Here is a 26,370-nt window from a genome sequence, read left to right as displayed (position 1 = left end):
TTATGCCTTGCGATCTGTTTTCAAGGCTGGGTGTGTTCTTGGCACAGCATCTCCCTTAAAGAAAGAGCACTGCTGCTTAAACGAGATCTGCCTGAAATGCTTCTAAAATCTTCTTGCAACTCATCTGTCAGTGCAAATGTTTGTAAAGGGTAATGTAGCTTAAAAAGAGAAACTTGTCCAGGTTTTTCTCATCTGTAGCAAAAAGGGCTCCTTTTGGGGACTCTCTGCACCAGGAGCCTAATATAGCTGCTCTGCATTGCCTCTTGGAGGATGGAGTCTCTGGACCATAAGGGAAAAGCCTGGGGGGAAAGTCTCCATCAAGCCTCTGTGACTGCTTTCCAATGGGCAGGATCTCATCGGGACAAGTGCCTGAAATGATGTACTGTGGAGGAGCAAAGTTATCTCAGCTCTGGCTTCTGGACCTGGTGCATTTGCCTTTTTGTACCCTCTTCTTGTATTACTATAAAACCTGAAGAAAAATCTAGATGTTGCTTATTGCCGGTGTTACTTGGTGTGTGTAATTACTGCGTGTCTCCCTGCTTACCTCACTAAGAGACTTTGCAGAGGGGAGTTTCATCATGTGTGAGGCATGTTTGAGGTCTTGCTCATACGGAGAAGGTAATGGAGTTTGCAGTTGGCTGTGGCTGCTTCCAATGGCCAGGGTATCCTGGGAGGTTTGCCTAGCTCTTATTTCAATAACCTCAGTTATTACTTACCAGGTAACGTCAGAATCCAAGCTTTGACCTTCAAGAAAGAGGGAGAAAGAGTAGCTTAATACATAAAGAGTGATATAGTCTGAAATAAATATTATTCAGAAATTATGTGCTTAATTCCTTATTTTGTGTCTTGCCATTATGCAGGATCATTATAAATAGATGCCCAAGTAATAGTGAACACTTGGGAAAACCTTGCATGGCAAGGCGTGCAGGTTCATGCAACATGCACTTTATGGAGATGGTTCACTGGGGAACTGTCCCAAAAAAATACCTGTCTCTGAGATACTAAACGTGCTCCTGGCATTAGACGACAGCCTCTCTCACAGTCATGCAGCTATCCATTTTTTCAAAATACTCTGGAAAGCTCTGTAGTTCAGTCTTTCCTCAGAAAGCTTTTAATTCTCTCTCCTGTCTTTCTTGACTTCAAAATGCAGCTATTGCTTCCTTTCCCTTAGTGAAGCAGGGGAGGCAGAGCAGCGTTGGACTGGGGTTTTGTGACAAGCCTCACTTCTGGGCACACGAGGTAGAGAACTGGTGTGGTCTTCCTGGAAACAAACCCCCTGCAACAGCTCTTCTGGAGTCAGAAATAAATTGGGAGACTAAGACTCAGATTAAGAATGTTTGTTGAATAAAGGTTAATACTCTTAAGTGTTAAGATAGGCCAAATTTGTTTAAGACTGCAATGGCTACTTCCCATGGATGATATAGTCTTAAGCCTTTGAAACTGCAACTGCGTGTCTTAAGTCTTCATTGTTCATTGCAGATATAAGTGTGTTAAATCTTCAGGTAAGTTAATGGTTCTAATACATCAGTAGCAAGCTTCTCACTCCACATTTATTAACAAAGACTATATTCACGTACTGATTTAGTGTTAACTAATTGGTTTCCACTTCAGTTACATTTGTGTTTCATGGTAATAGTACGCTGAGCAATGTTGTATGAAGGAATCACTCTTACTTCAGGAGTTCTTCCTTTTACTTCTTCAGGAGTTCTGCTTTGTTCAGCATAAGTGATCCTGAATAAAAAAATCAGTTGTGAATTCTTAAGTGAGTAGAGACTTTAGGAGCAAGGAGAGAGGACGAAAGGGTATATCAGATTGGAAGGAAGCTCCATTACAGACCCACATGCCCTTCCTAGCAAACTTGGATAAACCTCTCAGAATTGTAGAAAAATTGTATTTGGTTTAAAGGAATCAGCATTTTCTGACAGATTGCTTTTCTTAAAAGAAAGAAGAAAACCCCATGTTGGTCAGCTGTGTACTTTACAGTTGATTTGTGCAGCTAGCCAGATCTTCAAAGCCCAATGACATGATTTATTTTAGCATGTCCAGAGGTATTTTGGTACTCTTACTTAAGAAAATTAAAGCATAATCACTTAGAGAAGGAAAAAAAAAACTCTGCTGCATTTTTCCTTAATCAAATCTCTGGCAAGCAAGAGTTTTTGTAAGCAAGTGATGATCCTTTTTTGCCTCCTTTGGGGTTTTTGGTTTGGTTTTATGGTTGGTTTGTTTGCTTGTTTGGGGGTTGGTTTTTGTTTTTGTTTTGTTTTGTTTTGGCTTGTTCAGACAGGTTGACCTTTAGCTTGGTTTCTAATTCAGTTACTGAAAAAAAACCCAGTGAGATAACTTGTCTTTGTGGATACAGGATTAGTCAGCCACTCTCTAAGTCCCTAAAGGATTTTAAGGTTCAGATTTCCTGAAGTTCTGTGCTGCAGAATAACACTGACACAATTTGTCATTTCCTTTGTTTAGATTAAGTGTGTATGGTACTTGGGATGATTTGGAAGTGAGTAAGGTTATTCATACTCATAATTGATACCAAGACTAAAAAAGGAAATTTAATCTTGGAGCTCAGAAGATTAAAATGCACTGGTCTTTTTTTAAAAAGACTTTTTTTTTTAAATGACCACTCATATCAGTGAGTAGAGCTTTGGATGGGTTTTCTTCCTTAATATTTCTGTACATTGCTGAGGGTAGTAACGGTATGCAGAAGCTATATGGTTGTGCTGGCTGCAACACCAAAACTTTCTTGAGCCTTTTAGGGATTCCAGTAAGGATTGATAAAGTGCAATTCTTGGCTAAGAGCAACTCGGGGATGCCAGAGTTATTGATGCAGGCTACGGTGTTCCCGCAGTTGTGCAATCTTCTCTGCTCTGTGGGTAACTGCTCTGCATAATTGCTGCATAGTTACGTCTGGGTAGCCAGTGAGATCTCTATGTTTGCTATAATCCTCTGAAACTGGTTTCTGTATTGGGAATTTTCTGACATCTTGCCAACTGCAAATCTGCCCCCTGGCTTTTACAGGCTTTTGAGAAACGGGGGAAACGTCCCAAACTGTGGGGAGGGTGAGAAAGTAAAGATGCCTCTTAGCTGGTGAAGGAACAGTTGTATATCTAAAGCATGTATGTATGTATGTCTTCCATAGTGGTCAAAGGAATAGCTACTGAAAGTATGCTTGAGGAAGGCCCTTGCTGAACCAGCAGCATCTAACATTATGGGTGTAAATAAAGCCAGAAATAAGAGATAGTTGAGTAATAAAACTATGGCAGCTCTTGCTGGAGAGGAGCAGTGGTCTCGGCATCCACTGATGAGTGAGGCGCCGTCAGTGAAGTGGTACTGTCACCCAGAGCAGCAGCGCCTCGAATGGAGGGGCAGCTTCCCAAGAAGCCCATCAGGCCGTGATTGTGTGGCAGCTTGGGAGAAGCTTTGCTGAGCTGCTAGCAAGATGCGGAGCTGAGAAGAGAGGTCTTGGCAGCAGTCCTTCCTGCAGAGGCAGGACAGAGGGAAGTTTCCAGTTTAGACATCATCTTCACAACGTAGTCTGGCAGGGAGCAGGGCAGGAAGGAGAACGGCACATGTTGCCTTCCAGTAATTCTGTAGGAGTAGTACAGATACAATGGCCTGGTACCACGCAACTTTATTTTAATCAAATAAGCAGAGGTACCTAGAAAATAACTAGGATCCTTACTGGCATTGTAGCAGTAAGATGTTTCACTTTTAGTAGCCATAAAACTCTATGTTTGTGAAAGTAAGGTAGAACCAGCCCAAACACATCATCTGAGAAGGCCTGGGTCTCCTCTGATATAACTCTCTGTTAAAAAACATTTTTCCAGTTCAGCTAGGGATCAAATGCTGAGTGTGTGTCTGTCTTTCCTCCACAGAAAGTGATGATGTGACTGTACTCATTTAACTGTTTCAGCTGCTTGACTTGCACTGACTTAAGTCAACTTGGCCTCTAGAGCATATGATGACTGAGTTGAAAGTTGAGTGTTATGGCTTTGTGGGAAGTTGTCTGGTGTCCAGATGAGGTGGCCTGAAACAACCGCCTCCAGATGTGCACTGGTCACAGGTCCTGTTCACTTTGGGAAGTTCTAGCCGCAGTGCTGTTTCAACTTGTGCTGGATGCTGCAGCCCATAATGTGTTTTGCTAGCACATTGCCTAAATAATTAAGACGCATTAAAAGCAGAGGCTTGTGCTGCTGAGACTTATTTTTCAAATCCTTTGAAAGATTAATATCTGTATTTTTAATCTTGCATGAAATCCCAAAGTGAGTGCATTTCATCCACTGCTTTCATAACATTGAGAAACTTTACTGACATGCTAATGCTAAAAGGGGGGGAAATCAAGATAATTAATGTTTGTGTAGGCACTGGGGTTTGTTCTGATTTACTGTAGCCCCTCTGTGGCATGGCTGCTTGCCAGATTTGTGAAGCAGTAGGGACCTGACAGTCATGATGAAAAGTGGGCAGTTAGTACCTGTGGGTTCTTAGATTCTTGTGTGCCTTGCATTGGACAACTTGGAGTGAATAAATAGTTAATGCCTGCTCATACACTACATTGAGGCCTCCTTATGCTAGAAACATAAATGAGAACAAGACACTTAATTTTTAGATCAGTGATTGAAAGTATGCCAAATGGTATTGAGCCAGCATTTCAGGAAAAATGCTAAGGAAAAAAAATCGCGTGCTATTCCAACACCAATTTATATCACCATTTTCAAGACCTAAAGTCTGGAGCACTGCTTAGCATGAGAAATCACCCTCTTCATTTAATCTTGGCCAGAGAAATTGAATGCTTTTTTTGCTGGCTGGTTTAAAAAAAGTGCATAGTACTATTCAGTAATCCGTTCCCTCGGAGTATATTTGATACGAGCATTTAATTGATACCATGTATAACCAGTCTTTCAAGTTACAGAAGGCTAATTCCAGAATAATCTCAGTTCTTACACTTGTCAGAGCTCACATTCATGAATCCTTGAGATTTGACACCTCTCCCTAGCTCGTGGACTTCTATAGCACCCATGCACTCTCGCATGCTGCAGGCTGAATTACACTCCGAGGTGGTTGCTACAAATAGTTGCAGCAAGTGGCATCCAATGGGTGACTGCCTCCCAAAAATAAAACCCTGCTTGAGGAGGTGACAGAAGAAAAGTTCAGAAGTTGAGGTGGATATACATCAAACTGATCCGCCAGATCCTGGAGAGGAAGTACAAGCGTGCCCTCAATTTTATCAGAAGGGAAGCATCTTGATAGCATTGCTGGTAGCCGAAGTCAAGTGAAGCAAGAGTTTAATTAGTCTCTTCTGTGAAAAGCCTCCCCTCCCAAAGGACATTTGACACTTTATAGGCGCTTTGTAGGAATTCTTTTCTACTTATCTCTGGTACGGAGCCACTTCTGATGTTGAGTGTGATAATCAGTTGCCTCCTGTGATGGGCTTTGATGTGCTTCCATGCAATTGTAGTCCCAGCTGGTTGTTTTGATTTTTGTTTTGTTTTTCCAAAGTAGCCTGTTGCTACTATATTACACCGGTAATACTTTTCATTATCTCTAGCAGCAAATTCCTATCTAGCATTTAACGTTTAGCACAGCTTGGATAACTTAGTTTACATAAAAACGTTTCTTAAGCCATGTTTAGATTTTGCCTGTCTAAATACACACAAGTAAACTAAGAGTTATGCTCCCTACTAATATGATCCAAGAGGTCTTGAGTTTCTTTGGGGGGCTTTGGTTGCTGGGCATGCAGTCAAGATCTGTGTTAGATTGCAGCATAAAACTAGGCAGAAAAGGAAGATATAACAATAAAAGCTATGCTAAATAGACAATTAATTTGTTTTTCTTTAGTTCCCATCTAGCTCATATCTTTTCCACTAAGAATTTATTTCCTGGTGTGGCGTAGGAAGCACCAATTTTATTACTTCTGTATTTTAGTCTTCAAACTCCCACCGCCCCTTATGAGGTGAAAATTGCTAAAGCCAGTTTTTCTAAAGACTATTTAAAACTTAAAAGTTTGACATGAAGTTATGTTGAGCAGTAAATGCCACCTGGAATATTCGGGTGAAAGGCAGACCGATTGCTGCAGCTGGGTGTTTCCTTCCTAAAAAGCCACAGGCTATTGGTGGTAAAGGTGGGAGGATATTCAAAGATACTCTGTGTGGGCATGTGGAAGGCAAGTGTTCAAACTCCTAGAAGTTATGGTAGAGGGGTATGACTAGAGGGCTAAGGAAGGAGGGTACAACTTCCTGCTTTTATTTGTAGGATTCACTGTAGTATCAAGGCTTGAAAAATCCTCCTCCTGCAAAACTGTTCAAATACTTTCACGATGAGGAAAATAAGCCCGTCTCACCAATGTCATATATATTCCGATTTTGTTCCAGAAGTCAGGGTCCATCTGCACTTTTGAAAGCTGATGGTAGAACAACTGCATCCGCTCCCTGGAAATGGAATGTTCACGTTTGGCGCAAGCTTCAGGACTTCTAAGACAGTATTTAAAAACAAAGCTCAGGTAGCATTAAGTGTTGCCAAGATGCAAAGAAAAGACTGTGTGCTAAATCTGGGGATCAGATTCAGTCTTAGCAAGTAAAAAGACAGTTGCAGGAGGAACATGTTTTTTCACTTGCCCCAAGATGATAATTCTTGATTCCTGTGCAGCCGGTAAGTTAGTGCTGTGCTGAAACTTTGTTGGGGGAGAAATGTGTGAAAGCTGCTGGGAAACAGCTTGTTTCTATTTGATGCTCATAATTCATGCAGCAAGAGGATTCTGCTGGCAGTGTTTTTGGTAGAGGAGCAAATAAGAATGATAGCTGAAGTGACTTGGGGATTACTGGATGTAATTTATGGACCGTATTATGTCAGTAGTGCAGACTGGTCCGAGTCAGTGCTGACCTCGTGCTGCTGAAGGGCCGCTGAGGGACCAGAGGAGTAAGCTGGGTCCCAAACTGCTCAAGCTACAGTAGGAAAAAAACTGGTCAGTGTAAGGACTGTGGATACCAAGAGAACTGTGATAAATCATTTGCATTGACTTCTAATTCAAAAAGTTTTCGCTGTTCAGGTTTGTTGTTTGGTTTTCTTGAGGATGGGGAAGGGGCTGAGTTAATTCCCTAGGCTTTGCGTTTTACAGTGGATCTTGTGTGAAATGTAAATCTGGCATGCTCCGTTTTAAAAATACAGTGGCGGGATTTTAGACTGCCTCTTGCTCAGGACAGAACTGCATAGGTATAAATTTCAGACCGTGGTGCCCTTGACTATCGAACCTGTGGCCATGTCTAACATGTCTGCAGAGAGCCTTCATTTATTCTGCTTTTGCTGCTTAGATTCATTTACCTTCCGTAGAATATCATGTTACAGTGACACTTTACCTGATTCTTAACAAATGCAAGCAGTTTTGTTTTTTCTCCTATCTTTAAAATGCTGATTTGAAAGAACAGTAACTCAGAAGCAGTTTGCTGGGCTGAACATTGTTCAGCGGCATAGTTATCCATAAGTCTCTCTAAAATGCTGGCAAAGGGATGTCGTGAATAGCTTACAAATCTTCTCCTTGAGGAATAAATTGTGTATCAAATGATCTGTTCCTGATTTGTCTGTCATTGCCGCGTATGCATGGAAAGGCCGTAGGTTCTGTCCTCCTGAAGGATATAATTATATATGTCCTGAATTGTATAGTAGAGATCATCAGCATACTAAACCAAGATGTTGCTGTCAGTGGTGTCTGCAGCCTGAGGAACAGTGAACGGCATGGACAGCGGTGGGCTGGAGGCTTTCAGGGGAAGACTTGCACCTCTGACATTTGTCTTCAGTTGGGCATTTTTACAGTTAAGATTGTTCTCAAAACCTTGAGTAAAAATACAGCTGTTGATCAAATAGTTAAAAATTAGCTTTCTGCACATACAACCTTGCTTGAACAGTTTTGCTGCGCTGCCGCCTCTCCCTCTTGATAGATTTGTTTGACCAGCCTTAGGACAAGTATTTTATATCAGTCTTTACATCTGAAATGAAATTCCTTCCTTTAAAAGTTTGTCTTAGCTATTTGATCACTGTGGACAAAAATAGATAGCTTTTACAAAGACACTTAGACTTCTTACAACAGAATAATTGCTGAGGAGCAGAAGTGAGGAGAGGGATGGGACTGAGCCTGTGGCTAAAACCAGCTCTAATTGCAGCTGTTCAGTGCTGAGACTTTACCCTGAGTAACTGTCTTGTCATGAGATGCTCTGTCATTGTCATTCTTCTCTTATTTTGCTTCTGGCATTTCTCTAAGAGAATAATGTCAGTATCCCAGGAGTCTACCACTGCAGAGGCAGATATGCTAGAGTTTAAAAACTTCATTTCTGGGAGAAAGTCTGTCTGTCGCGCTGACACAGTGAAATGCCACGCTGCAAAGTGAAATGGAGGCCATCACGTTTTAAGCAGTTCTCTTTTTTTTGTCTTATAAAGATGTGTGTGCAAGTGGAAGCACAAGCTGAGTAATAGCGCAGCCCAGGTCCCAGGGCTCATGTTATCATGCGCCTGAAGCACAGTGGGAGCAGAGGGCTAGGCATCCTCTGCGACTGTGTGGGCGCCTGGCTCTCATTCATTAGTAATTGGGCTCCTGTCAGTCTCTCATCAGCTCATCTGTAGTGAACAGTCACGTTCTGGACCTTTTACTAGTGTTGCCCTTTGGCTTCTCTGCCTCTTTTAGGAATAGCATGGCATTTACAGTCACGCTGACGTTATTCCAGATAAAAACTCTGTAATTAGTTCATCCTCATCAACACACAGCATTACGCACAGGATGTGCTTCTGTGCTTTTAGATTTTTGCACTGCATCACCTTGCCTCTCCTCCTTCTCCCACCATCCCTGTTCTGTTTAACCCATGGTCAGTCTCCTTGAGTAGCTACTTTGTTCTGCATTATGCATCTGTGCAGGTAGCCCACTTCCCAGTTTGTTTGTATTTTTATATATATATTTTTATATATATATATATATATATATATATATGTAGGCTTTTGCCCACTCCAGACTTAGCTGTACTCTAAGCATCTTCCATACTGTTAGCCATCTGCCCTGACAAACACAGTCCCAGGAATTGTCAAAGCCATTGCGTCCCTTGGCAAGCAGTTGCTTACAGTTAGCAGAAAGACTTTGTGTGTCAGTATCCACGGAAGATGTCCCATGATGCTAGATCGCGTTCAGGAACATTCATAGGGCAATTTTTTCTTCTTACTGCCACATTCTTGGTGTCTGGAGAGACCATTGCCGTAAGTCTGCTCTGCCCTCCGGTCCGTTGACGCTGGTGATTTCTCTCTGCCTGTAAGCAGCACCCAGCACTTTGGGAGGGTGATGGAGAATGCTCAAAAGGTGTCCATGGAAGGCTGCAGCCTCGGGACGCTTTCTGACACCTCATAGTTGGCTTAAGCCATGAGCAAGGTGGTTTAAATCCATTCCAAAACTCTGGTTTAGTATTTTAGCGCTGGGTACTCTGTGAGAGCTGACAGCCATTTGATCTGATAGAGCTGTTTAGTATATGTGTTCAGTACTTGAATTAATGTTGTCGTCTTTTTTGCATTTTTATTCAAGTGTTCAATTCCCTGGACCGTGAGGAGGGGGGATGTTGAAAAATTACCTGCTCCATAATAAATTAGTGTGAAAAGGCAACTGGTGCCATGCATCAACTTAAACTGCTGTCTGGTAAAGTTGCATTAATGTGTATAAATAATGTATATCTTGGTGGAGGAAGTGCTTTGTCTTTCTAATGAAGAGTTGGCTGATTGGAGAGGCCAAATGACTGTATATCCTTGCTAAAAAGGGTATACAGTCATACTTGTTTCACTTGTGCCTAGATTATTAAAGTGGATTTGTGATCCTGTAACTGCAAATAGGAACTGTCTTATTTAGCAGAATATGCTAAAGAATTTCAAAAGACCGTGTGAGAAATCAACTAACCGATGACACTGTGGTTTGGGGACTGGTATCTCTTTCACCTCAGGAAGAAGGATCAGGATTTCTGTATTTTAGTATTTACATACTTTTTAAGGACTGATGCAAACTGTACAACTGCCATTCAACAGCCAGTAATTCAGTTGTTGCCTTGTAATAGGCAGCAAGGTTTCACTCTGTGTTTTGGTTCAGAAATGGCTTGAAGAACAACCATGATAGAGGACTAACAGCTAAACCAGGACAGCAGACTCAGTCACTCAATTATGACATTTGTTGGAAGTCTAAAAATTGGCACTTCTTTGTTTACAAAAAAAAATAACCAAACCCAAATTATTTTGCATGTTCTTAATTTCCACAGCAGGTGGTTATTGAAAGCAGGTGGCGCAAACAGTCATTCCTGTCTTCCTGCAGTGGCTGTAAAACGGTGTTTCCCATGTGTTTCTGGGGATCGCTTGGTCTTGGATGGGAAAAGGACTGGTGCTTAGGTGAACATTTGAAGTCCTTCCAGTGTCCATATTTTTTACTGTAATCCTAAAGTCCCTTCTGTTCTACAGGTTATAATATTATAATATTACGTAAAGGGTGTAGCTACAGACAATCTAAACCATCCCAGGCTTGACATCTCTAATCACTGAATAAAACTTTCTTGTGCCAGTTACCAGCAAATTGGCACGCACAAGAGAACCAATTAAACAAAGGGCAGGCAGATAGGGAATTCAGTGAAGGGAAGCTTGTCCAGACTAGCCTGACATCTTCACGTGTACAGTAAAATACAAATTGTGCTTGCATATTATATCAGTATGAGGCTGACCCACAGTGACCTGTTGTATGTGTTCTGGGATCTGTAACTTAGAGGAGTTTGAATTCCTCATTGTGATTGAGATTCAGCCCGATTGTACATAAATCCTTTTTTTTTTTTTTTTTTTTTTACTTTTGTCAATTATTTTTTTTCTTCCTATTCCCTTCTGTCTCCCTTTGTCACTTAGCAGAAGGAAGTTTAGTTAGAAGGAAAGGGGAGGGGGAGAGAACTTCACTTCTATTCCATCTCAATACGGTATTTCTGTTCTAAGCCTGCAAAACGAAGCGTTACAAAAACAACTCAGTGGGGGAAACATTTCACTGTTTGTTTTATACCCTCTTGCTATCACTAAACAGAGCATGTAATATATCTGTAAAATGAGCAAAAGCAGCCCAGTACCCTGAGGCTCATGCCAGCCACAGTCAGAGAGGAGGCCAGCAGCCTGCAGCAGCACTCTTCCAACCTTCTCCTACTGGAAGATGCGTTGTAACCATCAGATGGGCAGCAAAATCCCTGTAGATGTGTGGATAGTGGCTGTACTGATGCCAATGTCTGTTCTTTCATCTTCCTGCTAGCTAAAGGCTTGGAGTGTTGATGAACTTCAGAGGAGGCTTTCAGCCCTGGACCCCATGATGGAGCAGGAGATTGAAGAAATCCGCCAGAAGTACCAGTCAAAGCGGCAGCCGATCCTTGATGCCATTGAAGCCAAGAAACGGCGGCAGCAGAACTTCTGAGCCACTGGTAGAATATTCTTCCATCCTCAAACAATCAGCTCCTTGCTTTTATGACTACTAAACATATTGATTTCTATTGAAATACGCTAGCAAAATAGAGGGCAATACTTCTGCTCATTTATTTTTCCATAGCACCTTTGTGAACTCAGGAATGCCATTAAGTGGAAAATCCTGATGGTATGTTTTAATGTTAGTCATATATTTAAACCATTATCGCAAAGGAGTTTTGTTACTGTTTTTAGAGGCATTGTTTTTAAATCAGAGGAGATAGAGATAGGCTAATGAAAGTTGGCTCACTCTCTTTTCAGTAGTCCATTTTGGTTTAAGTTAATATGGATTGTGGTATTTAATGGCTGCATCTTTTGTGTTTTTTGGTTTTGTTTTTCTTTGTGAATGCACAGACTCAATTCCAAGCTGTTAACTCTATCTTGCTACTGTTAAGGTACTGATAAGTTTTAGGTCACTGAAGAGAGCAATTGAAAACATGTACAAACTGTTCCAGCCTTTTGAAAGAAACTTAAATCTCATGTTTAAAAAGCCTGTAATAAGCCCCATGCCTTACACTGTGTGCTTTAAGCAAGTGTGGTTTCTTTAAGACCTCAGTTTTGTCCTCTTTTTGTGTATTTTATGAATTAGTACAAGTAGATAAAGCACATTGTGCCTGCATCAGAAATTACATTCTGTAATTTAAAATCCACACTGACATAAAACCAAAAGCCAATCGGTGATCTGATTCCCCTTCGTCTGTCTGTTTGGAAATCCTTCAGGGAGACCCTGCTGACGGTGGAGTACCAGAAGAGGAAACTGTATTCGAATGGGTGGATCTTGTGTGAACCTCTCTCAGGAATTAGGTACTTCTGCTGTGTCTGAGAGGACTTAAAAATCTCCACAGTTTGTGAAATATTTTATAGGCTTCATTTCAAATTTACATTTTCGGATGCTTGAATAAAAACTTAATTTCACAATCCTTCACATTTCTGCAAGGTTTAGCACATCAGAAAAGTTGAGCTGAAAATACTTTGTTGAATTAACAAAGATGTGCATTTACAGTGGTGGAGCAAAGGCGGAGTTGAGCTGGATGAGAAGACAGTTGCTGATGTCCTACTGGAAGAGATTGTCTCTTCTCTTTCAGTTCCTCTAGATGCTCTTGTGTTCTTTCTTTAAATCTCCCTGCCATTCCTGCCCAGCATAGCTCAATCAACGAAAATGTCCCGGCGTGTACAATCGCTGTGAGGATGGTGCAATGAACTCACACTGCTAGAGTGGAGAGCAAAACAGAAGCGGCAAAGAGGTCAGCCTAGCTGCAGGGCAGGGACCAAGTGCTGCCTCTGCCCCATGGGCTGTAACAGCCGAGCTACACAGTTCTAGATGGTATCTAGCATATGATGAGAGATTTGGACAGAGCTGGTATTTCTCCCAATTTATTTTTATTTTGCTCTGATAGAGGGGACAGTTTCCATGTCATTCTTCTGAAATAGGCCTTGGTACATCACCCAGATAATTAAAGTAAATAGCAGTGTCTCCTGAATCAAATGCTGCTAGAGAGGTGAAGTGTTCGTTTCATGCCTCCATAGGCTCTTTTTCCCCTTGGAGCAGACTCTTGGCTACTGTTAACAGGTATATTCCATTGCTGTGAAAGGAACCAAGCCATTTTTACCCCCTCTGCAGATCTGGTTGCCTCAGTTTGTCTCGGTTTGACACGCAGTGCACACACAGCTGTTCCAGAGATCAGCAAACCAGCTGTCCTTAAGGGGAAAGGGAGGCAGTAGGCAGTGTATCTAGGGTGCTGAAGTAAGAGTGCGTCCTGGAATAACCAGCTATTTGATAGCCTCAAGCGTCAGGAAAGCTTTGAATTAGGAACACCCAAGTAGCTAAAAGCTTTGTTGCTGTTAACAGGCTAAAATCCCTTAGTCTGGACTCTCTAATGGGGTCTAGTGAAGCGCTGTGTGAACATCAGGGCTCATACAGTGCTCATCTGGAATCTGTGCAATACGTTTTGCCCTAAACCTGTGTTTATTATGAGCAATATTCATGAGAGTCCTTTGCATCAAAGAAACTCCCACAACTTAGGAGGGAGTTGTCTGGTCAAGTGTTGGATCTAGTGGTAATCGCTTGGATGGATCTGGCCCAACACCTCTGGTGTGATAGACATATGGATATGTGACATGGTAAACAGGGCACTGCTTGCAGGTGGCGTGGATCAAGCAGATTCTGCTGGGAGTAGTTTTACCTCTGCACTGTGTAGGTAACTTTCTAGTGATCGGAGGGCATTAGAAACCCCAAGTCTTAGGTGAAACACCACAGGGTGGTGTCTATTTATGGAATATGCAACCTGTGACTGCTGTAACTGAATGTAAGCGCTCTTGAAATACTCTGCTGATGTAATTGTCTTAAAATACAGCAAATGAACCAAAATAAGTAAAACTGGTCCAATGGCTTAACTGTCTTTGAACCTTTCTTAAATGCTTTCAGTGGCTGAGACTTGATGATGTTTCTTGCACTTGGAGCTGTAATGCAGAGGAATTATTTTCTCCTTCACTGATTTTCAATCTGTTTGAGAAAATAATTCCCTTTTTGGTCCCTTTGTAGAGCGTCTGGGAGCACAGTACCTGCTCACAGTACTCATCTCTGAGTTCTCCAGGCTAAGGCCAAGGCTTGTACCCTAAGGGAAAGCTGTTCTGACAAAGTTTGCAAGCAACAAGCTTGCTTAATTGTGAAGCTGCGTTCATGTGCTCCTTGGGCCCATCTGCATTGCTGAAAGTGTTCTGGACAAACCATTATCTTTGCTTCTAAAACCCAGAGACAGTGATGGTGTCAGTCATGTAAGACTTAAAAATGTGAAGTTTTTAGCTTTAACTTTTTTGTAACAAATAAATTAGCAACACTGGCATAAAGTGCTGACTTCAAATGCTATTTTCTAAGACTTGGTTGTTTGTATATATAATGTTGGGTCATCAGTTTGTATATGTATGAAACAGTAAATTTTATTGCATTTCTCTGAGTTTGATACAGGAGATTTTGTTTGATCTTTCTCAAATATCTTGCCTTATTTGTTCAAAGGGGCAAATAAACTGTCCTTATATGAAAGCATCAGTGTCATGACTCGTATTTATGCATTAAAATCTCTGGTGTATTATTGCTTACCAGGACAGGTTTTAACATGATGTGCCTCTGGTCAGCCAATGTTATGCAAAATTCTGGAGGAGCACTCAAGCTTTAATAAACACAATCAGTAAACACATCAGAAATACACTTTTGAACAGGCAATTCTTTAGCCTTAAAATGTTATTAATTCCATACCTCAGGGAGAGATTTGTTTCGGTTCAGAGGCCGGTCCGCGTGCTGCCAGCTCTGTGGCAGTTCAGGAGGACACGCGGTGGAGGTTCAGGCTGTTTCCCCACACGCCGAGGAGCTTTGGCAGCCCCTCCTGCAGCTGCAGTCGTGCAGGAGGTTCGTTTGCCCCAAGGGGTGCTCCGGCAGATGGGGAGGGTGAACACTCCTGTTACATACTCGCTGTCTCCGCTCTGTTATTTCACACTGCAGCCTGCAGTCAGGTTGGGACTAGGTATATATCAATTTATCCACCTTCCTACACAACAGGTGAGGCTAGAGGCTCACTCGCCTAATTCTGGCTGACTTGCTGCACTTTCAGCTTTCTAGCTCAGAAAAAAATGAAGTTGACAGTGAGTGGGTGCTGCCTTCCAACGGTGAACTGTTGCCTTCCATGTGGTTTCCCTGAGCAGTTACTAAATCTGTCCTGAAGGGATGACTAACCGAAGCAGAGACAGAATTCATTCAGGAGTCAGCTTTGGTTAGCAATCCCGGAAGAAACAAAATAGATTTGAGCTCTTAAATGTTAGGAAGGAGTGTGGAAATCAAAGGGAGGGAGACCGCAGGCATTTCTAGTAACTGGAAAAGCCTGGAGCTCTTGCATATTCTCAGCAACGTTACCAGGATATTGCAGAGCCCCGGCACGAAGGGAGGGTTGTACTGGCAGCGCAGCAGCAGCACCAGGGCAGTGTTCCCGTGTGCACCCTTCTGGCTGGGAGCAGTACACCTGCTGCACAAACACCAATTGCATGTAACTAACAAAACCAACGCTGACAAGTAGCCATGAGCTGGAACTGATGTTTGGCCAGGTTTTTCTCACCCATGGGGGGAAATGTCAACTTTCCACAAAGCCCGTAGCACCAGCAGTTTTTCCCTTCCTCCCATAATGATCATCAGCACTAAGGTACAGATGTTGCTGTGCTGGTGTCCTTTATGCCCATCTACTCTTTCCTACACCCTCATTTTGTCCCATTTACTCCTGTCTGCAGGCCAAAAGAGTCTGAGCATGTGCTTTAGATAAATGCTTTTGAGTGTTGGCTGACAGCCCTGACTTGAGAGTTGACAATTTTTCATTGCATTAATCACTCTGGCAAAATTTTAAAGAGTCAAACCAGGAAACACCCATCAGCTCTTTCCAGACTGGAAGTGACTTAATTGCCCTTTAATTTAAGAGCCCAGGAAGACAGCCAACTTGTTCAAAAACTTTAAAACGGTTCAGTTCTATCTACGAAGCACAGTCTGTTCTGCTCCTGTCTAGGTTGTCCCTATGGAAATCAATACAGCACTGGAAGCGGAGGGAGCCCAGGGTCCCAGAATCCCATCCAGGCTGGTCACTGCCACAGAACAGTCTCTTGCAGACCTGCCTCTGCACGGTCAATGGGGGGCTGAGCTGTAGGACAGCCTTTCCTCAGCCCCAAGAGGCTCGCAAGCTGTGGACCATCACTCGTTGACCGAGGGCAGTTTTCACCCTCTGCTGCCCTCACCAGATTCTGTGTCTGTATGTGAATGTGCATCGCTGGTACTGTGCTTCCCTGCATGCCTGGCCTGTGGTTTTTCATTTCCTGAAACTGTGTGACCTGTCTAGGCATATTTGGTTAACTTAATTCCGCACCTTCAAGGCTATTCATTCAGCTACCTCAAACAGAACAAAAGCCTTGAGTTTATATGTTCCCTACAACCAAGTTAATAGCTACGGTTCAGATAAAGGCTAAAGTGAACCCATGAGTTTATGCAGACCTTGGGGCTTTCTTACTACAAGGTTTTAGCACAATTTTGTTTAAAAAAAAAAAAAAAGTGAATTATAGCATTGTTTGTCTTTACTGGTCTCCATACATAGTTCAGCAAATGCAGGAATTACAAGTAACGTTGATTTAACACGTACATACCCAAGCAGTTAGCTCTGATTTTTTACTCCCTGAACTGAGATGAGCAGGGCTGTAGGAGCCTATGACCAGGACAGATCCCAGAAACGCTGCCAGTGAGGAGTCTTTCCTCCTACAGACCAAGCCCTGTAAAATCTCCCCGTTTTCCAATAACCAGCCCAGTGCACAGACCACGCTCAGGGTCATCACGAATCTGAAAACTGGCAAAGAAGTTTTAAACAAAAGAAATGAAGTTTACTTTGTCCCTTTGAGCAGAGTTGTCTAGTCCTCAGCTGCATGAAATTGCTTAATAAGGTCACTCCTTAATCACCTTTCCCTGGAGGCAAGAGAGTCACTCTTTCATCAATCATTTTGTGAGTGTAGAGAGCAGCTTTTGTAGAAATAACCTGATAAAGTGTTTAATTGATTTACCCAATGTACCCGATGAAAACACAGTCACTGAGGAAAACTGATTAGGGATTAGCAAAAGAACATGAATTTCCTACTTGCCTTAGAAATAGTAAGTTAGACCAGTCCTGGCAACCCCTCACTGCACAGAAGTGTCTTGTTAACGCGAACGTGGGCTGTGATCGCCCACTCCCCTGGTGCTGGGCACCTTCCTGCACCCAGTTCTTCCCTGCTCTGCAGAGCTCAAGCTCTGCTAGATCTGCCTGCACAGCAGTGGGAGGATTTTCCTAGTGCAGTTACTCATAGCCATATAAATCCTAATGTCTTCACAGAGAGCAGAAGGCTAAAAAAAGAAAACATCTTTCGTGGCTTTCCCAAACCTGAGCCTGGAGCTCTCACACACCAGCCCCTCTCCGTGAGCAGCTGCCGTTTGCAACTCACCAGAGGGGCTCACAGGAGGGTCCTGCCTTGCTTTTAACCCCCAAGTTGGGGGATTTTTTGCCTTGGAAACATTAGCAGCATGTGGATTTTTTTAAATGGAGGAACTCTCAAAGAAATAAAGATTAAACTCTATTTTTAATCCTCCCCTCCTGTCACATCTAGTGGAGGAATGCACTTGATGCAGGAGGAGCAGCGTAAGTCTTCCCCTCCCCAGCCAGTCCCCTGAAGACAAGCAGCCCAGAGACACCCCCCTCATTTCAGAGCATCAGAGGCCACTTACAGCATTGGGAACGAGCTCAGCCTTTGGTTCTGCCTTGGGGATAAAGGAGGGTAAAGCCCAAGCAGCATCAGAGCACAAACTACACCCCTGAAACACAGGAGAGCCAGCCTCCAAAGTACCGCCACCCCCTTGAAGTTGCCGGACACACTGGTGGGATACCTCCTCTCTGGAGAGAAAATTGGCGCTGGGCTTGCTCAGCTTGGCTAGCAATGCTGCTCCTCGTGTGCTCAGCCTCTGCCTGGGGACTTAAAACCCTCTGCAAGTGCAAAGGTGTTGCCTTAGGCAGCCTGGTGTTGTGTACTTCTGTCCCTAGGGCTCTCTTAAACCTCCCAAGGGGCTACTGAACTTTTCTAAGTCTACAAGCAGTGTTGGCCAGAGGCGGCCTGTGATAATGCAGCTTAATCAGGGATAGCTCTCATCTGTGGTAACCACAGTCCCTATCACAGGCAGTTTGCTGGCTGGGTGCTGGGAGCTGGTCTGAGCTTTGCTTTTGCAGCAAGGAAAGCAGCAGAGGCTGGATGTGATTAGGGACACTAAAGCCGAGGGGACATTCTCCATGCCAGGAGGTGGGATTTAAACACAGCTGTGGTATTTGAACAGCTTCTGGCCTGCACAAGCCAGCCTGAGTTAGTCTGGGTGGGCTTCAGCCCTCCTGGCTTTAATACTTGGAGCTAATGAAAGCAACCAGGATGAAAGGGGGATGAACACAGCTGTTGGTGTGATTGTGACCAGGGTGATGGAATTAACCAACCATGGATGTTCCTATACTCCTTGTACAGCCCTGTCCAACTGGACATTAAGTCCAGGGACATGGAGTGTACAAATCAGTGTATTCGTTGATCTGTATTTTAGTCTCTAGGTAATCATTAATGCAAACAAAACTATAAACAATGTGTTTCTGTCAGAAAAGGATGACAAAATGTGGTTTCTTGTAGCGGACTGAGAAAACTGGCCAGGATTGCCCAGATTAAGAACCAAGTAGGTAAAAGGTAATTCCGGCAGGGGGAGATCACGACCACGGACTCATGGACCACCGACCCAAGTAATACCTCCTACTCAAATGAGAACAATGGGAAAGGACAACTGAGCCTGCGCAATAATTTACATGCAAAGTGAGCAAGTTTGTACCAATCACCAAAGGGAATAATACTGAATATGTACGGATTAAAAGAGTATGTATATTTTTGATCTATATAAATCACTTGGGAAAGGTATGTAAGGTATGCACGTTAGGTAGAGTGATCCCCCGTGCATCCGGCGCTGTGAATAAGCTTTAACTCTACATTGGTGTTACAAGGTGGATTCCCGATTTCAGTGACAGTTTTGGCAACCCAGACGGGACCCCGCTTGTGAATCTCAGCGGATCTGCAGGATCCCGGGACCTCCAGCCGGCAACGAGGGATTCTCGGGGAGAACCTCTGATCCCCGGACCGAAGAATTCCCAGCAAGTCCCCTGGAAAGGTAGCAAGGCGTTCTTTTAAGGGAGTAACGTGGGCAAGGCCCACCAGCCTGCTTATGAGACACGTCGAAAGCTACGCAGAGCTGGGCTGAGAGGTACCTCTACAGGGTAGGAGGCCCCACAGGTGACGCCTGCCTATAAGATGCTGCGAAAGCCTTGCGGGGTTGGGCTAGGGTCCCGAGCAGTTAGGGGGGGATTTCCAGCACGGGCCTGGAATCCCAGAGGGAGCTTCAGCAGCGGTTGGGGTCCCTCTGACTAGTGCCTGTGACAGGGCACGATCACACCCACTAGTCAGCCTCTTGGGAGAATGGGCACATTTCTGCATAAGAGACCTATCCCACAAAGATCACCTTTGGGATGTATCTTGAGACATTGGAAAGATCTGGGAGGTGATTCTTTGACTCAGAAACAATTAATTGAATACTGCAATCATTGGTGGCCAATGTATCGATTGGAAGGTGGGGAGAAATGGCCAGAAAAAGGGACATTGCAATATAATACCATCTTGCAATTAATGCTGTTTTGTAAAAAGGGAAGGTAAATGGGAGGAAGTGGCACATGTTCATTTGTTCTTTACACTGCGAAATCATCCAGAGTGGCAGAAACAGTGTAGGATATGGCCACAAGATTCTATGGCAGTGGTTTTGAAAGGAGGAAAATGTGGTGAGAACTTGAAAAAGTGTTGTTCTACTTGTGATATTGGATACTTTGCTTGATGAAACTGTCAAGAAAATGGTATTGAATCCAGCCAGAAGGGAGGTGGTGAGAGCACATGCTAATGGGGTTTATGGGACAGTGGACCAGAATTTTCCATCTATAAATCCCGAGTGGGACCCTAATCAACTGGGACCCAGGGGGACGTTGACTAGATATCAGAGGTGGATTTTATTTGGTGTAAGACATAAGCAATAAATTGGTCAAAAATTTATGAAGTGAGACAAGAATTAAATGAGATCCCTTCAGCCGTTATGGAAAGACTGAAGGTGACTGCCAGAAAATATACTAATCTGGACCCAGAAAAACCAGAAGCAGCAATACAATTGGCCTCTATATTCATTGGAAGGACCTGAACCTAGAGATTTGGGTAAAATGCTTGAAGTAGCTTAGCATGAAGGGGACCAGGGGAATCAACCCTAGCCGAACCCCTGGTTACTCTGAAGCTAGGGAATGAAGAAAAAGTAGAATTCTTGGTAGATACGGGGGCCACTTATTCGGTATTGAATATATGTAAAGGGAAATTTAGTCATAAATCAGTAGATGTTGTTGGTGCGACAGGGCAAAAAGAAAATTGGCCTTTCTTAGCGACATTAAGGTTTAAATTGGGGAAATACTGGGTAACTCACCAGTTTCTGTATATGCCTGAATGTTCACTACCTCTGTTAGGACAAGATCTATTAAGTAAATTAGATGCACAAATAACTTCTAAAGATGGAGAGAGTAAATTACTAATACCCGAATCAAAAGCCATAGAGGCGAGAGTGTTTATGTTACAGGATCCCTCCAAGGAGGAACAGAGTCCCAAAGAAGTGGAAAATGCAGTTAATTCCTTTGGTTTGGGTGAGTGGAGTTCCAGGACGATTTAAATTGGCAGAGCCGGTAAAAGTAACTTTAAAACCTGGAGCCAAGCCAGTAAGACAAAAACAATACCCTATTAAGTGGGAGGCTCAAAAAGGATTAGAGGGGTTAATTACAAAATTTTTAGAATATGGTCTTTAGGTGGAATGTGAGTCAGAATATAATACTCCTTTATTGCCAGTAAGGAAATCTGGAGGCAAGGAATATCGTCTAGTTCAGGATTTAAGGGCTATAAATCAGATAGTCCAAGATACACATCCGGTAGTGGCTAATCCATACACTTTGCTGACTCCTTTAAAAGAGGAGCATAAACGGTTTACTGTACTAGATTTGAAGGATGCCTTCTTTTGCATAACTCTGGATATAAAAAGCCAAAGCATATTTGCTTTTGAGTGGGAAAGCCCCTCCACAGGACAAAAGACACAGCTAACATGGACTGTACTTCCACAAGGATTCAAAAATAGCCCTACGATATTTGGGAATCAGCTGGCAAAAGAATTAGAGATATGGAAAAAACAGAACCAAGGCAGAGGCACATTGTTACAGTATGTGGATGACATTCTGATAGTGACAGAAAGTGAAGAAAAAATGTTTTGAAATTACTATCAGCTTATTAAATTTTCTGGGCCAAGGAGGATACAGAGTTTCCAGAAACAAAGGCCAAATAGGGAAAAAAAAAGAGAAGCAGTGATTTATTTGGGATTTGAAGTATCTCAAGGACAAAGACAATTACGAAATGAAAGGAAAGAAGCCATTTGTCAAATTCCTGAACCTAGCAGCCCGAAGGAACTGAGGGCTTTTTTGGGGATGACTGGATGGTGTCAACTCTGGATTCTGATCTATGGACTGTATGTGAAGCCACTATATGAAACTTTAAGAGAATCTAAAGATCGGTATTTGACTTGGACACCTGAGTGTCAGAAATCATTCAAAGAACAAAAAAAGGCCCTAATGAGGGCCCCTGCACTGGGTTTACCTGATCTGACCAAACCTTTTGAGTTGTTTGTACATGAAAAGCAACATCTGGCCCTCGGGGTGCTGCCACAACGGTTGGGATCCTGGAGGCGGCCGGTGGGGTACTTTTCCAAACAACCTGATAACGTGAGTAACGGATGGCCGGGATGTTTGCGTGCGGTGGCAGCAATAGTGTTGCTGATTCAAGAAGCTCGAAAACTGACCAGGGGTCAAAAGATGGTGGTATATGTACCACACATGGTAATAACTGTCTTAGAGCAAAGGGCGGGTCATTGGTTATCCCCGAGCAGAACGCTGAAATATCAGGTCGTCTTATTGGAGCAAGATGATGTAGAATTAAAAACCACAGCAATCATTAATCCAGCAATGTTCTTGTCAGCAGAAAATCCGACAGGGAATTTAGAACATGATTGCCTGCTAACTATTGAACAAGTCTAGTCCAGCAGCCAGGACCTGAGAGATGAACCTCTGGAAAATCCTGATCTGGAATTGGTCACAGACGGAAGCAGCTTTGTGCAAAAAGGGAAGCAAACGGCCGGATATGCTGTCGTTACCACCACCAGGGTACTGGAGTCAGGGACGCTGCCTGCTAATACCTCAGCACAGAAAGCAGAACTGGTGGCACTGAGGCGGGCTCTGCAAATGGCAGAAGGACAAAGGGTAAATATTTGGACCGATTCCAAATCTGCATTTGGTGTGATCCGTGCTCATGGAGCTATTTGGAAGGAAAGAGAACTGCTGTCAGCCCAGGGATCATCGATAAAGCATAAAGAAGACATTCTCCAACTTCTGGAAGATGTGCAGAAACCAAAAGAAGTGGCAGTAAGGCATTGCAAGGCTCATCAGTTCGGTCAGACGGCTCTAAACAGACAGCTGGAAACATAGGTAGTCGACTGGCAGATAAAGCTGCAAAGGAGGCTGCAGAACAGGGTATCCTTGCACTGGTACCAGTAAAACAGGTAAAAATTCCGAACTTGAGACCGAGGTATAATAAATTCGATGAGCAATTAGCAGAACAATTGGAAGCATCACAAAATACAGAAGGATGGTGGATAACGCCGGAAAAACAGGTAAAAATAACCCTGCAAATTATGACAGAACTTGCAAAAGAAAAGCATGAGCAAACACATTGGGGCATAGATGCTATGGTTTTGAGTTTAAAAACATCTGTAGTGTGTGTAGGGATGACAGGAATAGTTAAATCCATAGCAGCTAAGTGTCCAGTTTGTCTTAAAAATAACCCCCTGACCAAAAGAAACCACCTTTAGGAGTAACAAAAAAGGAAACTCTCCTGGAGATTATTGGCAAATTGATTTTTCTGAGTTACCCAGACGAAGTGGAGACAGGTATTTGTTAGTGCTGATTGATACCTTTTCTGGATGGCCAGAAGCCTTCCCTTGCCACACCAACAAAGCTAGAGAAGTAGTTAAAATATTGCTGAAGAAAATAATACCAAGATTGGGGTCCCAGTAGGTATGTCCTCTGATAGAGGACCACATTTTGTGGCAGATGTAGTTCAACAGATGATTAGTAAAATTTTGGGTATAAAATGGGACATGCATACCCCCTGGAGACCACAATCAAGTGGGAAAATTGAGAGGATGAACCAAACACTAAAGAGGGAAATAAGTAAAATCTGTCAAGAAGTGTCTTTGAGACGGCCACAAGCCTTACCATTAGCTCTTCTGAGAATTAGAATTCAGCCGAGATCCAAGGATGGTGTGAGTCCATATGAAATTTTGTATGGCAAACCTTACCAGATTCCTCTCGTTCCTTCCAGGGGATATGAAGGTAGCAGGGGAAACAGATTTAAAAGTGTATTTGGTTTCTTCAGGAAAAACTCTTGGAGCTCTCCGGAGATATATTGTGCTGACTAGATCGCTTGCCTTGGATACGCCTATACATCAGTGTCAGCCAGGTGACCTCGTGTACATAAAGACCTGGAACTCTGAACCACTGCAGGAGAAGTGGAACGGACCCTTCCAGGTACTGTTAACACCCTACACTGCAATCCGAGTAGAAGGAGGGGAACCATGGGTACACTACGCTCGAGTGAAGAAAGCACCATCATGGAAAATTGTCAATAGAGACCCTGAGACTGCTAAATTGACTTTAAAATATGTATAAGTTTTCTGTAAATGGGTGTTTGTTTTGGTGTGGAAACTTCTCTGTAGGAAAAGAGGAGATAAGTGAGGATCAAAAAAAGGGGATTGTTGTTATAAAATGACAGGGAGATGGGTATTGATAATGTTAATGATTGGAATTGTGGACACAAAGGCTCTGGAAACTTCAACAGCAGAGTAAATAGTTGAGATTCCGCAAAAGATGTCAGAGGAGAATCTGATGATTGGACCAATAAAAGAGTTTGCTAATTTGCAGAATATAACTTAAATTACTGCATGTCTTCCAATTCCAAGAGCTGTAGGTGAATCAATTCCATGGGGAATCTTGACAACAAATTTGAGTAATGCAAAACCTGATAATGATGGTACTCATTGCGAGCAAGTCCCTAAAAGTGGTTGGCAGGAGCAAGTAGTATATAAATCAAAACAAGAATCAGTAAAGAATGAGGAGGAATGCGAAAATTGGGGTTAAAGCTTAAGTTTAGACCAAACAGTGAGCCTAATCCTTGGAGCTCCGCACCAGGAGGAGTTTGGTTTTATCTTGAATCAGTCAGGAATAATGTTAGTCAAATGGTCATGGAATGGAAGTGTGAAGAAACTAATCAAACGATTGCACAGGACTCAGCATGGTCTATGACTGTCTCATCCCAATTTCAGTACACGGCCGATGTCCCTTGGTGTTTTACTTGGGATGGAATGATTTTCTCAGCTTTCCCAGTCGCTGACAGGGGAAGCACTTCACAGAAACAAGACATTATTGGTGGGATTGTAAAAAGGTATATAATTGTAGCACCATTAGTAAAGCAATACAAGATGTTCCACCTCTGGCAGCTGCATTGAAGTATGGATGTTGGTGTAGGGGACTTAAAAATGATTTGCAATTGACTAACACATATAAGGCCACGAAAAGGACAATATTCAATTGCAGAAGATCTACAATTTAGAGTCCAGGACATTTAGTTTGGGCAATGAGTGATGGGACCTGGTCCACCCCACTACCGGTGGATGGGAAAGTGAAACAAATTACCCTAGGGGTGCCTACGTTATGCCCAGTTTGGAAAAAGGCTCCCTTTAGAGGGAGTGCTGAAAATGTAAAATTAGTGCAGACAAAAAGGTCACAAGTTGATGATGCTGAATGGAATGAACCCTCTGCAAGAGTAAGAACTGGGTGGGCTTTCGAATCTTTACTAGCTCCCTTGTCAACCTCCAGGAATAGGGCTTGGTTATGTAGGTTAACTGGCCAAGTAGAAAAGTTGGCTAGTGTAACCAAGAAAGGATTCAAACAATTAAATTTGCAATTACAGGCCACTCAAGAATGACATTGCAGAAAAGGATGGCCTTAGATATGCTCTTGCTAAAAGAATATGGAGTCTGTGGATATCTGAAGGATAGAATAGATCATTGCTGCATACGTATCCCAAATGTAACTCAGGATGTCGAACGTGATTTGAGTCTGTTAGGACAAGTAGAAAAAGGCGCTCACAAAATTCAACAGGATATGCAGGAAAATTGGATTGATAAGATATTTAATGGACTGGGATGGACTCTCAGCTCTTGGGTAAGGTCTATAATAAGCACGGTGTTGCTCTTGGTGGTCGTGGTTCTGACAATCCTCCTTGTCTATTATTGTCTAAAGAGGGTTCTAACAAAAGAGGTGGCAATGATTCGAAAGGTCACTCTTGCACTGGCAGATGGAAAATATGGTCCAGAGAATTTTGATAGGGAGATCCCTATCGCATAGAGGTTAACAGGCATTGATGTTATAGGGTAACTAGAGGTAGGATATTGATTACTAGTATGTAATGAAAGTGTTGAGAAAAAAATAATCTCAAAACTTTCAAAGGGGGGAAATGTAACCAGGGTGATGGAATTAACCAACCATGGATGTTGCTACACTCCTTGTACAGCCCTGTGTCCATCATTGTGACATGATGGAGCAGCTCCTCCCCAGTCTCCAGAGCTGCAGTGTGCTGTACCCCCTCCTCATCCCGGGCACCGGTCCCCTGCCCTCGCTAACAGCCACAGCTGCGAGCGAAATGGCTGGGAAGCCAGCAGGGAACGTGCACACATGCCCTCCAGCCTTCTGCTGGCAAAGGTGTGCCTAAAACCGTGTTTGACAAGGTTAAGCAATTAACACTTGCTACCTAAACTATGTTTTCTTTTAAAACGGAGCCTTTTCTACTGTTAGTCCAAAACATGGCCCACAAGTGTGGGGTTATAATCTGTTTCCTAAAACAAGAGTGGCTACTGGGGGGAGTATCATCTGGCTGCTGCCCCTCAGCTCCCAGGGCTGGGTTTGCTCACACTGGTGGCTCAGGTCTGTGTCCCTCGGCACTGCTGATCGCAGTGTGTGCAGATTTCTGCTCCTCCCCACAGGCTTCCCAGATTCCATGGGTGTGTAACAAATGGGATGGAGGAATGAGCCATGCTTGGATGGGGCAAGCTCGCTGCTTTGGGAATCACCCTGCATTTTTAAC

At 43.1% G+C, this 26,370-nt stretch overlaps 1 protein-coding gene across 2 annotated transcripts in view; it reads left to right on the top strand.

The window, feature by feature from the left end:
- Window positions 1–14,527, top strand: part of STK4 (serine/threonine kinase 4) — a 47,885-nt gene extending 33,358 nt beyond the window's left edge. The window contains exons 11-12 of one of the 2 annotated variants that reach the window (XM_075109082.1): window positions 11,282–11,447; window positions 12,208–14,527. In XM_075109082.1, the coding sequence (XP_074965183.1) occupies window positions 11,282–11,440 (159 nt within the window). In that variant the 3' untranslated portion in view covers window positions 11,441–11,447; window positions 12,208–14,527. Of the gene's footprint in view, window positions 1–11,281 lie in introns of both variants that reach the window. The other variant, XM_075109081.1, reaches the window with a different exon arrangement.
- The last annotated feature ends 11,843 nt before the right edge of the window (window positions 14,528–26,370 follow it).

This window comes from Phalacrocorax aristotelis, chromosome 13, assembly GCF_949628215.1.
Source record: "Phalacrocorax aristotelis chromosome 13, bGulAri2.1, whole genome shotgun sequence".
Taxonomy (NCBI): Eukaryota; Metazoa; Chordata; class Aves; order Suliformes; family Phalacrocoracidae; genus Phalacrocorax; species Phalacrocorax aristotelis.
Note: the sequence above shows the minus strand (reverse complement) of the source record. Positions and strands in the feature narration are given on the sequence as shown.